Source organism: Toxorhynchites rutilus, chromosome 3 (assembly GCF_029784135.1).
Source record: "Toxorhynchites rutilus septentrionalis strain SRP chromosome 3, ASM2978413v1, whole genome shotgun sequence".
In the NCBI taxonomy this organism is placed as follows: domain Eukaryota; kingdom Metazoa; phylum Arthropoda; class Insecta; order Diptera; family Culicidae; genus Toxorhynchites; species Toxorhynchites rutilus.
The window spans coordinates 82,814,627-82,828,462 of record NC_073746.1 but is presented as its reverse complement, the minus strand read 5'-3'; the positions used below and the strand labels follow the sequence as shown (position 1 = coordinate 82,828,462).

Here is a 13,836-nt window from a genome sequence, read left to right as displayed (position 1 = left end):
CCTGCAGCAGTTCATTCGACTTGCGCAACAGATGAACTCATCTTTTTGATTGAAAAGCTCGAATTTGGGTTCGTCTATTAACAGCACCGTTTTCGAGAACTCCAGCGGTTTATCAGCGTACTGCTTGGCAAATTTAAGACGTTTGGCTTTGTTCGCCCTGCTATCGAAAGGCCGCCTCAAAGCCATTCTGCTGCTAAACCCATCCACTTCGATGCGACGACGGACAGTGCCGGATGATAACTTTCAGATTTTTCTCCACTTCCCGGATGATCGCCTTGTCTGTTTTGGGGTTTCTTCCTCTGTCTGAGCGATCCACCATCGATCCGAACGTCTTCAGCATCTGAAGATTTTTTACGATTGCTGCCTTGTTGATGTCATACTTCTTGGCCACCGCCGGGTGCAATTCGCCGTTCTCGACATCTCGAACGACCAATTTTCGGATGCACGTAGGAATCGCTTTAGAAATAATTGCGTTCTTCATTTTTCTCGACTTCACCAAGTGCGAACATGTGTACAAATGCTCCAGAGTCAAGCCAGTTGTTTCTAAACGTCAAAATACTCAAAACATAAACAATCGAGGAATCACGCGATGGAAAATTATTGAAAATATATCGATTTTCATAGTGGGCCCTTTATTTTGTCACTGTTTTTTTGGAATAAAAACTGTTTTTTTCTATATGAAATATTTTTATTTTTCTGAGTTCAACATGAATGAAACTTAAAAAGAACATAATAAGATTTTTAGAATGATCCTGATGTGTTTATTTTTATTTGAACCATAAAAATGTAAGAAATGAAAAAAAATTAGGGGGCATTTTATTTTATCAATAACTGTCCTTCATAACGTTGAAATCTTTTTTTTTTTAAATAAGCCATATTTGAAACATATTTTTTGTTTCAAACTATATAATCGAGTCTAAAAATGTGTGGAATGATTTTTTGAATGCAAATATTTTTTTTGTACATACAATGAACGCATATAGATGGGATGTGCATTATTAAAAAGTATAAACTCTTAAAGTGTTTAATATTTTACGAACAAAGTTTTATTTTGTTGCGTGTAGATGTGATGGACAAAGATATCGAGAAGAAATAAAAAAATTGATTTCTTTCTGTTTTTTTTTTTAAGATTTTGTGGACTAACACAATTTTGCCAATTAGTTCAATAACAAATCCAGTTAGTGTCTTTCAATACAGAGACTTTTTTGTTTGAATGAAAAGTTTACTCTTCGTCTTTGATGGTTAATTGTTCAATAAATAATGATCACATCGCAAAGTGAAAGGCAGTTTGGGAATCGATGAATAATTTTGTATAGAATTTATTGGAGTTTTCTGTATATAATCGAGTCCGACCTGTATTTAGAACTTCAATATTTGAAAAGTATTTTTCCCCGTTTTGCGTGGTGAATGACTTTAGATGGCGTAAGTCCCAGTATTCTTGTGAGCGATCTTTTGTCGGCTTAGGTATAAAAGTAGCAGGGTTTGTGCCAAGGGGTATGGACAGAAGCTTGACGTATCACTTTGACTATTGATGATCATGATCACTTTTGAATTGAGTTCTTATATCTGTTCAAAATCCGTAAATTCAGTACTCCCAAATGGCGTGGTTAAATTTAGAGTTGTATGTATGAATGACTGCACTGCCTCACAGTGTTAATCTAAAAACATTAATCAATGGATGTGGATGGATGGATGTTTTATCTCTGCGGTTGTAACGGACTTTACTCGCATTACTGCTTACGCCATTCATCCCGATTGTGATATGCTATCTGGTTACGGTTGTATTCCGTTAATCGTTATGATTCACCAATGTTTTCAGTTCGATACTGATTTTAGGGCACTGTTATCAACACGTGAAAAATCCGTGTTCCACGTCTAGCGCGTTTCGAGAAGGTATATAAACTCAATGTCACAATTAAGATCGCCATCATTTAGTTTGTACTGATCTAAGAACATGTTCAACATGAAAGTGCTGTTGCTCTTTACCATCGGGGTGCTGGTCGTTTCCACGACTTTTGCGACCATAGAACCAAACTTGTCCCGCGGTCGCCCGTCTGAAGCTCCGTCAGTGAATTTCATATTAATAGATAGGCTTCTCAACGTAATCGATTCTTTCGTGAGGAAAACTTTGGACACGATCCGGGACTTCCAGAAAAGGTTGGAAGACGTGATTAGTGATGCGATTAAAAAGGTGGAAGACGAATTACAACTGTCTCTGGAATGTTTGAATGTTACAAATTTGGGTGATCATGCGACTCCACGGTGTTCCGTGGGGTTACGCGAAGTTCTATACAATGCTTCCACGGAGGGACAAGACACTGTTACTAAGTGTTACGATCAATTTACGTCCCAGATTAGTTCTCTGCGCGAGAATCAGGATAAGCAGATCGACTCGATGGTCGCAAAAGTGGAGAAAGTTCGGGACGATGCCGCACAATGTATGGAAAATAACTCGTTGCTTGGCAGATTGCGATGCCTGACGTATCTTGTAAGTACTTGCTTCAAATGTATGACCGTTATCAATTTTTAATTAATTTTTGTACAACAGATCGAGGATATTGCCGTTCTTGGGAAAGAAATTTGGTCCGATTTCGAAGAACTGCTGGATGATTCTATCAGAGATACGAAAACATTGACCAAAGATTTCGGTGATTGCATAAAGAGTGTATGCAGCCCTCAACACGAAGAAGTCAAAAAGTTGTGTACAAGTGCATTAATAGAATAAATGTGAAATAAACAAATCAACCGGAAAAAGTCTATCAGTATTGTTCTGAAAATAACTTTATATTGTGATTGCTTGGTGTAATGGAATTGAGAAATGGTAATTATTACTTTACGTATACCATAACATATCTCACAGTGGTTATCAACAAGATAAATTGATATTATTGTTCTTAGGTGACATCATGTTAACACTTTACGAGGCCGTGCAAACTAGGCAAGGAACTTCAGTAAAACATAATCCTTACATAAGGAAGAACGCTTACTTACCTTTGATAGGGATACCATCTGGCCTAATTTAGCAGGACATATCCTGATTCGGAGATCTGAGATTCTGGGACGTCCTGATTTATTTTTCATATTCTAACAGTTGTCCTGATTTTCAGACGAAATTCAATTTTGTTGAAGAATAATAATCTTTTTCAGCGTATCTTGTTCTTGAGTAAAAACTTTTTTATTGGTGACTTTAATTGGTTTTGCGAGCGTGTAAAGAGTGACATCTTTCATCTTTCATTATATCTTTCACGAGATCTTCTTTCTGTTTTCATACAGAATTGTCACATCACCGGCCACGGTGCTTTTTATGGATTGTCTCGATATTCTGATATTCCAATCTAAATGTCTAAAAGATTAGTGTTTTTGTACTAACGATTTGCGCCGGAAGAACCATTGTTTCACAGAAGGACGTGATGATTATGAGGCTAAATACTGCATATGTGGTTTATACGTTTCGTTGGCTAATAGCGATAAAGTACATTTTGTCATTTTGTTGAAACAGAAGTTTGGGAACCACAATGAGCCATTCCAAGTAAATTTGGTTTAGGAAAGCATATCCAAACAACGAAACATAGCAAAAATGTTCACCAGTTCTTCAGACGAAGCATTTGTACGCTGCCAGAAAAGATAAGAAAATGTTGTATTTAACGAAGGACAATACTTCTAGGAACGAGAGAGAGGGTATACCTGGGGTATGTGTTCAGATCGTGTCGCAAGTGGGATACTGTTATTGGTCTGTTATTGGCCTGACACGTGAGAGTCAATTTTGTAAAATTGACACACTTTCTATGGCACTAATGGAATTCGCATATACAAATATTTAGCTAGTAGAGCTTTCGCATTTACAAATATAGTCGTAATCATTCTTTCGGTAGCCAATGAGCCGTAGGTTTGCGCGCTCCGTATTCAAGGAATTTCTTGTGAAATTGATGTTTGGGGGCAGAGTGATCAGTGGTGAATAACGACTTACGATGTTCCGTTTACTAAAGCAATCTGTTCTTGAAGAGGTTTCTTTTGTGGCTTAAAAACATGCCATACCAACTAAATTAAGCCTCATTATGCGAAACGTTATGTGTTTCTTAAGACGTGTTTTAACGTAAGAGAAAATTTCTATTACGACCCTAGATGAATAGGCTAAACTTATTTCATACATGTACCCACTAATTCTATAATTATTTGAACATGTTTGCACACAAAAACGCATAAATCTATCCCATTTTGCATGATATGAGCGCGTGACCACTTTATCTCAAAGCCAAAAAACGATCGATTTTTCAACTTTTTTTTTCTAATGATGAAAAATGTACTATTTCAAATTTTTCTACTAAAAGCCGTTTGCTATCTCGAACAACAATAAGTTGAACTACATTATTCTTCGGAAAACGGGGATGAAGCGGTATTTAAACGCAGGAAATGGGAACATTCCTTAGGGTGACCACTATGCCCTCGCTCTCCCTACCATGTATGTTACCGTCAAACTATATGCAAGAATGTTACTTATTGCGCATTGTCGGAAAATGTGAGCGGCGGGTAAAATCAGAAAAACCTACTTATTTTATTCGTTACATTGATTACTTGTTACTACACTCTGTCCAGCTTCTATAAGACCACCCTGATTATATTTCGTTGTAACACAAACAGTTAGAATTTCAACAAGATACATTCATACATTGTAGAATGCTTAGAATAAAGAATACTTAACGTCAATGTCGTTCAAAAGAATTGTTTGTTTATTTATTTTGCCTAAATATGATAATTTCAGCTGTCAAGTTTCTATAAGACCATTTCAAAATTCATAAGTATTATCGATGAAAAATTTAAAACTATTGCCTGATTTACAAGTCAATAATTAGCTTTGCGCAGTGGCGATATCGTAACCAATGAGGTACATCCGAGGTGCGATTATTGCTAGTTGAAAAAGATGTCAATAATTGGCAACCCTGCCATTTTGGGTTAATAACCCCGAAAAATTTGTGTTGGCATACTAATTACCAAATTTTTCTGAACGGATTTCTCAATATTTTTCCATTATTCAGAACATGCATGTAATCCTTGAATGATGTGAAAGCTATCTTGAGCTTTCCAGTTGCACAGAATCCCGCCCAAACCATGCACGATCTTCCACCAAAAATTCCTGATTAAAAAAAATACTGTTCCTCCTTCCGTAAATCACGCCAGTACCCGTTGGAACCATCAGGACCATCCAAATTGAACTTTTATTCGTCACTGAAGATAACCTAGCATAGTTAAATATAAAAAAATAATTGAAGAACTTTTTGTTATGGTATGTAGCAAAATGTATTCTTTTGAAAACGTTTTTTTGTCGTGACATACCATGACCCACTGTTGATTCATGTGAGCTTTGGCAAAACTCAGACGTCTTCCGATGTGAGATGGTGTAAGATTAGGAGCTTTAACCTTTATTATGTAAGGACTTTTTACCAAAATTTGACGAATTGTCTCCCGTGAAAAAATTAAATTCAAAGATTGCTTTATTTGCATAAGCGATTTTGAAGAATTCGAAACTATTCTAACTATTTCCCGATTATCCCGGTCAGAGAGCTTCGATTTACGTTGAGCTTTCTTCTTTTTACCGTATCCTTGAGGATTCGTCAAAAAATTGAGAACTACTTGATGGGATCGTCCAATCCGACGAGCAATTCCTCTAATTCCAACATTTTCTTGGTGAAATGCATCGATTTGTCCTTTTTCTCTATCCGTGAGCACTTTTCCTTCCTGCATTTTCCAGATTTATAAATCGAATTAACTAACAACAACGGAAAATGTAACTGGTCTTATAGAAACTCGACACTTGAAAAATACAAAAACATTTGATAGTTACCAATAATATAAATTGAAGCGTTGTTTGTTAACAATGACACAAAGCAGCAAGGTCATCACCTGGGTTTTTAGAAGTTGAACAGAGTGTATGTATGCCTTAGGCAAAAAAAATCGAGATATTTTCTGTTGATTTGTGCATTTGGAATCAAAATCCATCCATTAATTGAATAGATATTAACGATCAAAATATTAGGGTGTAAAAAAAGTCCTGCGGTATTTTTTTTGAATTTTCATTTGTTCATAAAAATAGTTACAATCATCTGTTTTAAGTCAAATATGCGCCGTTTTGTTCGATGACTTGTTCCCAACGAGATGCCAACTTCATAATACCTCTGTTATAGAAGCTCGCTTCCTTATTGGCAAAAAACTCGGATAGCCAATTTACACAGGCCTCTTTTGTGGCTAACTTATGACTACCTAGCTCGTTCGCCATGGACAAAAACAGGTGGTAGTCACTTGGTGCAAGGTCCGGACTATACGGCGGATGCAAAAGAACCTTCCATCAGAGCTCCCGGAACTTCTGGCGCGTCACCAAAGAAGTGTGTGGCCTGGCGTTGTCCTGATGGAAGACAATGCGGCCTCTGTTTATCAAAGATGGCCTCTTCTTCATGAGTGCTACCTTCAAGCAGTCCAGTTGTTGGCAGTACAGGTCCGATTTGAGCGTTTGGCCATAGGGAAGCAGCTCATAATAGATTATTGCTTGACAATCCCACCAAACACACAGCAGAACCTTCCTGGCCGTTAATGAAGGCTTGGCCATCGTCTGAGCCGCTTCAGCGGGCTTCGACCACGACCGTTTGCGCTTCATGTTGTCGTAAGTGTCCTACTTTTCATCGCCAGTCACCATCCGCTTCAGAAACGGGTCGATTTTGTTGCGATTCAGCAGCGATTCACATGCGTCGATACGGTCAAAGATGTTTTTCTGCGTCAACGTGTGTGGCACCCATACATCGAGCTTCTTTGTGAATCCAAGCTTCTTCAAATGGTTAATAACGGTTTGATGACTTATCCCCAGCTCTTGGCCGATGCTACGGCTGCTACTATGCCGGTCTTTCTCGGCTAATTCAGCGATTTTGTCGCAATTTTCGACGACAAGCCTTCCGGAGCGTGGCGCATCTTCGACGACCTCTACACCAGAACGAAAACGTTGAAACCATCGTTGTGCGATGGAAATGGAAACTGTATCGGGTCCATAAACTGCACAAATTTTATTGGCAGCTTGAGATGCATTTTTGCCTTTGTCATAGTAGTAGTGTAAAATATGTCGGATTTTCTCTTTATTTGCGACACTATAACTCACGAACGACTTAACCAAATAAAACACTGCCAAGGACTATATTATAGCGCGCAAAAATACCTTTCCAACAAGCTATAGTATGACTCGATACAATGAATACAACTAGAACTACGCGCTTACAACGACACCTCGCGGAAATACCGCAGGACTTTTTTGACAGCCTAATATATAAACTTTTTCCTTCCGAAACATTGAAATGGATCACTATATTGAAAGCAGATATCGAAACACTCGCTGATTTGAGAGAAAGAAAATATCCGTTTTCACCCTCTGGGAAATAGTTGAGAATGTGAGAGGCGAGAGAATATTATACGCTCACTTCGATTCTCGCGAGAAACGCAATGCCGATTTTGATTTTTCGGCCAATTATAATTAGCCGAAAATGGTTTCGTTTTCAGTGATTTCTTGATTCCGATAATGGTTTTTCACCTCTTAGGTACAGCTGAAAATATTGCACGAAAACATGCGGTAACATTGGGTTTCATCGTCAAGTGAACGTGAGATTTGAGAAACAATTTTGTTCGATAGAAACGGACGAATTCGAACTATGCCAGGGGCAGTCTTCCATGTTTCACAAAAACACTGCGTCCGGAATAAACATGTCCACGCTGCTGTTCACAGTTTTGTGTTTGAGTACAAACATGATTTTTTCGTACCTATGTTAGAAAATGTGACATGTTTGTATTCGTGGTATGTTTGGACATACGATGTTTAATCCCAATGTTTCACATGATGTTCGAACATGGTGTACAGTTTCTCTTGCATTTTCACCCCAAGCACCGGCAGTGCGTAGAGTAGAAGAAGCGAATCGGACAGCACACCACCACCACTCAACGCGTGGTGTGTTGGTATGTTGACATGGAAAAAATGCTTTCCTTTCATGACAATGGGTGCTTCATCAAAAATATTGGGCAAATAAAATAAACCTCTTTTTCTGTTCTGAACAAAATAAACATCGATTGATATGAGAGTTTTTCACATTTGATATCATTATTTAGTGCACGCATCAATTTATATATTGAATTCATGTAACATTCGCTATTATCAGCTATTTGAACAAGTACTAAAATTGAATTATTCAGCAGTGACATGTTAGGCGTGACGCTAACCACTCGACCACGGGAGCAACAATTTTGGCTGGATCTTTGAATACAAATGGCCAATACTGCTTGTTCGCGACGATCGCGACCCGAGCTATAAAACGAGCGGAGAAGAGGAGAAGAAAGGATGATGCAATCGCATGCACACATAGCATATGTAGTGCAGTGTAAGTGTAGCTTTCAGTTTTTTCCTTCATTCAGTTTGTGATAACATCGAGAAATTAATGATGTGTTTTAGCCGCTGAAATTTCTCTGCTGGTTCTGCTGTGTGCCGCTGAAGGTTGCATCTAAAACTAATTTTTGGGTATTTATTTTTTTGGTCAGCATTTGTACGACGTCGCCCTCTATGCAGTCGGCTCACCAGACTTTAATTGCCAACATGCACGCAAAAAAAAAGCTTCTTTCTAGTCAGAGAATGTTTTCTTTGAACGAAACCAAGGATTATTTAATCAGACTTGCAAAATGTGCATGAACGATCTATAAACTTTTACTTAGTCGCGGCAATACATACACACACATGTGGAGGCGATCTGGCGTAGTGGTAACATCCATGCCTCTCACGCTAAAGGTCACGAGTTCAATTCTCACTCCCGACATTCTTCCAAAAATGGAAGTAAAAAGTGACGAACCAGCCAAATGAGTTGAAAATCACTATAATACAGACAAAAAAAAACATACACACACTCTTTACAGATACACGGGCCGAAGGTTGTGCAGTCCACTGATGATTCAACAAGAGCCAAAGGTTGTACCGCTCATGACAACTCTACACGAGCTGATGATTGCGCCGGCTAGTGATCATTCTATCCTGGATTCCACGAGTCGAGAAGACGCACCACGCTAGATATGGGGTACAGACTAGGGGGGCGTTGCTGATTAACGGTCAGCTGCATCCCAATAGGAAGTATCCCATGTCGGGCACACGTACAGAGCACTGAAGACTGCAACATCCCAATTATGAGAACACTTGTAATACTAACCTCGAGCCAACCGCGAGTAATCGGTTACATATTACTAACATAGTTGTAAGCAAACATTGTCAAAATAAATATATATATATATATATATATATATATATATATATATATATATATATATATATATATATTTTTTTTTTTTTGGTGCATGAACTTATAGCCTCTTAGTTCGTGCAATTTTTGAAATGCGAACTAAATTTCAAGTTCGTTTCTGTGAAAAAGTATTCTACGAAGAAATGTTTTGGGATGAATAATTTCTTTCCGTGTATGAAAAGAAACGAAACGAAAGCAATGAATACTGCGACATCGGGTGATATGTTTGTACATGATGTTCTTGAATTATAAACATCGTGTTTGTTTTCACATGTCTATGTTTGTGTATCGTTGTTCGTGTTGGGGATAGACACTCAACACTAGCGAGAATCATGTTCGAATTCAAACAAAAACATGGAATTTTCACATCGCGTGGACATGTGTAAGTGTTTTTCGGAAGACTGGCCAGGGGTAGCAATGTAACCACACAAATACAATTCTATGTAGTTGTTTACTTCTCACTATTGCCTACGATTCGTACAGTCACACTTTCACACATAGCCGCAACCACTGTCAGCGCCGCGAATGTTGGTAAAGTTAGTTTTGATTTTTCGCTCCTTACTTTCAGAATTAAATGAGAGACGAAAAAGCATTCTCGTTCAATTTCAGGGAGAAATTTTTCCACATATCTTCCTCTCTGAAAAAGAACTTTCGATAAAAAGGAAGAGACGAAAATTTCAACATTGTACAACTCATCGAAAACTAGATTGATTGACTGAATACTTATCTCGCAGCTGAGCGAGAATTTCGATCCCTGATTGAAAGGTTACACTTAGTCCTACGTTAAAAATACTGATTTTGTGCCAAATAATCGTCATTTTGGGAAATTGTTGATTTTTTGTCATTAACCGCCGTTTTCGTCGAGGCGGTTGAAACGCTTCGAATGTTCCAAAAAGTTTACGAAGATGCTTCTCTAGGTAAAATAACATACTGTGATTAACTTCGTTGCTTCAAACACGATGATGTCAAAGCATTTCCAAGTGCTTGCATGCATTGGGAATGATTCAAAAACAAGGAATTCAGGTTCCTTGTAATTTCAAGATCACTCTGGGACACTGAGCGGTTTTTTTTCGTCGCACCGCCTTTTGACGGGTGATGAAAAATGGATTCATCAAAGTAAGCCAAAACCAAAAATCATTGGGAATGTCCGATCATGCGTTGTCTTGTCCAAATATCCACACTACGAAGGTTATGTTGCGTATTTGGTGGGACTTGTTCAGAGTTATTAATTATGATCTCTTACTCGTCATTTTTGATTGAAGATCTCAAACGTCGTCAAAACACGTTTCCCGAAGAATACCGGCTTGTTGACATCAGAAAACAACTCGGAATCGTGCAGTCAACGATGAGTCGTATGATTAAACGTTACTGCGAAACTCGGAGCTGTGTGAGTCATTCGTTCAGAGAGGGACTGCATACGTACGAAGTACAGAAGGCTCCAAATCGTGACGAACGGATAAATACGGTGGGAAAGTCACGGGCCCGGAAACTGTACATCCAGATGCTGATGAAGCTTCATTGTTTTATCATGGATGATGAGACTTACGTCAAGACAGACTTTCGGCTGTTATCGGGGCTACTGTTCTTCACCGCCCTGCACAAGTTTGATGTACCGGAGGAAGTAAGGAAACAGAAACTTTCAAAGTTTCCCAAGAAATACATGATTTGGCAAGCGATTTTCTCATGTGGCAAATGGAGTGCACCGATCGTGACAACCAGGATTGTAAACGTCAAGGGGTGTCTACAGAAGCGTCTGCTTCCTCTGTTGAAGCAACACGAGCTAAGCGTTAGATACAAGCTTACGATTGTGGTATTGAAGTTGAATGAAATAAATATGTCAAAAGCCTACTAATGGGTTATATTTTAATGTCTGAAAGTTTGAAAAGGATAGGACAGCTAGGTAATTTTCAACAGCGTTTTTTCCGTAATGCAATTTGATGTGGGACACCCTTTACGAGCGAATTTACTCTGCAATCTAATAGGAGTACCGGTAAGTTTCTTCGTTTTTTTTTCAATTAATTCTTTATTCTGCGAAAAATGGTTACAAATTTAATATTCAAAGTATTGCCCATCGCTAGTCACAACTTTTTCCCATTTTTTTGGCAATTCACGAATCCCTTTGCGGGAATAATCGGCCGGTTTGTCGGCTAACCACGAATCGGTCCAATTTTTGACTTCATCAAAATTGGAGAATACTGGTCAACCAGGTCATGTTGCATCGATCGAAAAAGGTAGTAATCGGACGGAGCAATGTCTGGAGAATACGACGGGTGGGATAGGACATCCTATTTCAGCGTTTCCAAGCATGTTTTGACCGGTTTCGAGACATGCGGCCAATACATTGTCGTGCTGCAAAACCACTTTATCGTGTCTTTGCTCGTATTGTGGCCATTCTTCCTTCAGTGCACGGCTCAAACGCATCAATTGTCGTCGGTAGAGGTCCCCGTAATGGTTTCATTTGGTCTTAGCAGCTCATAGTACACCACACCCAGCTGGTCACACCAAATAGACAGCACAACCTTCTGGCCGTGAATACTCCGCGCGGCCGTCGATGTTGATGCATGGCCGGGGTATCCATACGTTGTCCTACGTTCAGGATTGTCGCACAGGACCCACTTTTCTTCACCAGTAACGATTCGATGCAAAAAACCTTTCTTTTATGCCGTTGGAGCAGTTGTTCGCACGTGAAAAAACGGCGTTCGACGTCTCGTGGCTCCAATTTATACGGCAACCAATGTCCTATTTTTCGGATCATTCCCATTGCTTTTAAACGATCGGACATGGTTTACTGAGCTACTCCAAGTGTATCTGCAAGTTCTTGTTGCGTCGGTGACGGATCTTGATCGAGTAAAGCTTCCAATTCTTGATCTTCAAACTTTTTTGGCGGTCCGGAACGTTCTTCGTCTTCCATGTAAAAATTACCACTTTTAAACCGTGCAAACCACGTCTGACACGTTCGCTCAGTTGGAGCATGGTCACCTTAAACTTCCACCAAAATGCGATGACTTTTCGCAATCGAATGGTTATCGATGGATTTTTCTTGATTTCTCGGATGACCATTGAATCGATGCGGTCTGTTTTCCACAGACCGTCGCACTGACACACCTCTTCTATGCGTTCTGTCAGCCACAGATCCAAGTCTCTGATACTTTGCCCAAATTTCTTGTATAGCACCACGACTGATACTATATTTTGCAGATAGATAGAAGTGTAGTGTAGTATAGTCTTTTACCACCAAACGTGTAGTGTAGTATAGTATTTTACCATCAAATTTCGGATGGGAATTGAAATTTGTTTACCAGCCATGAATTGTTCAAATTCCAACTCTCTTTACAATGATAAGTAACTGCAGCACAGCTTGAATCGAACGTAAATGGCGCGTACAAACAGTTTTGACATAACGTAATGCCAATAACAAGGAGAGTGTCAATGTTTTGTTACAAAATAGTGTAAAATTTTCCAGTGAATTCTTTTCATGTTATGTATATCCGTTATAACCAAAAATCACAGAATTTGCATAAAACTGACTTTCCATAACCTCTCATTTACCTTAGTTATCATCCACATATTTCTATTCATTCCGCTATGGAAAAGTTTATGAATTTGGGTGAATTTTTTCGTTGCGGGTCACTGTATGTCAGTACATGGTTTGATGAAGAAGTTGGCAAAAGTTTAAACTGTCCAGAGCAAATAACTATTCTGAGTAACAAGATCCTAGAGAGTAGATCACGCTGAGAAAATGATTTGACACGTTGAGTCCCGTCTTTGTTACTGTCGTTCCCATATCGTCGCTCTGCAAACGATATGATCACTATCAGCCCGATGAGAGCGACGCGAACCAGACGGCCAGAGGGGCTCAACGTGTTGATTCACAAATTAACAGGTAGTCACCGAGGGCCATGGGAAAAGAGTTTGCTTTCCACAGTAATGGATTCACGCGCAGGTTTCAAAAGTATTAATTGGTACTTCTTGTTCACTGTGTCAGTGACGTTTGTTGCAACAAAAAATAAATTAATTAATTATTGCCTTTCATACAGCTTTTGGTACGCAGAATGGTACAAACTGTTTATAGGGTAAATAAACCCTGCTATAAAACAGCATAAAAACTAGGAGGTAAGAGGTGAACGTGCCAATTAGCAACCAGATCCAAACCCATGCTCAACATGCTCAACGAGTCAGCTGGGGAAACATGTTTCAGTTTTAATTCATAGAGCAACAAGCACTTGAGTGGGCCCCAAATTTTGCAACACACTTATCAAAGTTGAATGACTGCCGGTTTAGAGTGATAGTGTGTGAAAGCGAAACACTGAGCCAAAACAAAACGTTTGAAACTGACTGACCATAAGTGCAACCGTTCAATCTGAAGGAAAAAATCGACTACTAATTTGACAATAATTATTCATTTCAGATCACGACGACATCGTGCGACGGTCTGATGATTTGTTCCTGTGCCGATTCTTGAACTGTTGTGACTGGGATGTTGACCAAGCGTATGAGCGGATGTATAAAATTTTTAAGCTCAAGGTGAGTT

General features: G+C 39.0%; 2 protein-coding genes and 1 non-coding gene across 3 annotated transcripts in view; all 3 read left to right on the top strand.

Moving 5' to 3' along the window:
• Positions 1-13,836, top strand: part of LOC129774367 (alpha-tocopherol transfer protein-like) — a 35,189-nt gene that overhangs the window by 20,502 nt on the left and 851 nt on the right. The window contains exon 3 of the mRNA XM_055778100.1: positions 13,714-13,829. Coding sequence (XP_055634075.1) covers positions 13,714-13,829 — 116 coding nt within the window. The remainder of the gene's footprint in view (positions 1-13,713; positions 13,830-13,836) is intronic.
• Positions 1,406-8,274, top strand: LOC129774370 (uncharacterized). Its single transcript, XM_055778102.1, has 3 exons — positions 1,406-2,488; positions 2,549-2,821; positions 8,218-8,274. Exons 1-2 carry the CDS (start codon positions 1,955-1,957, stop codon positions 2,723-2,725), a joined length of 711 nt encoding a protein of 236 aa, XP_055634077.1. The 5' UTR covers positions 1,406-1,954; the 3' UTR covers positions 2,726-2,821; positions 8,218-8,274.
• Positions 4,849-4,985, top strand: LOC129780700 (U4 spliceosomal RNA). The gene has a single exon (XR_008744005.1). It is a non-coding gene; the product is annotated as a U4 spliceosomal RNA (small nuclear RNA).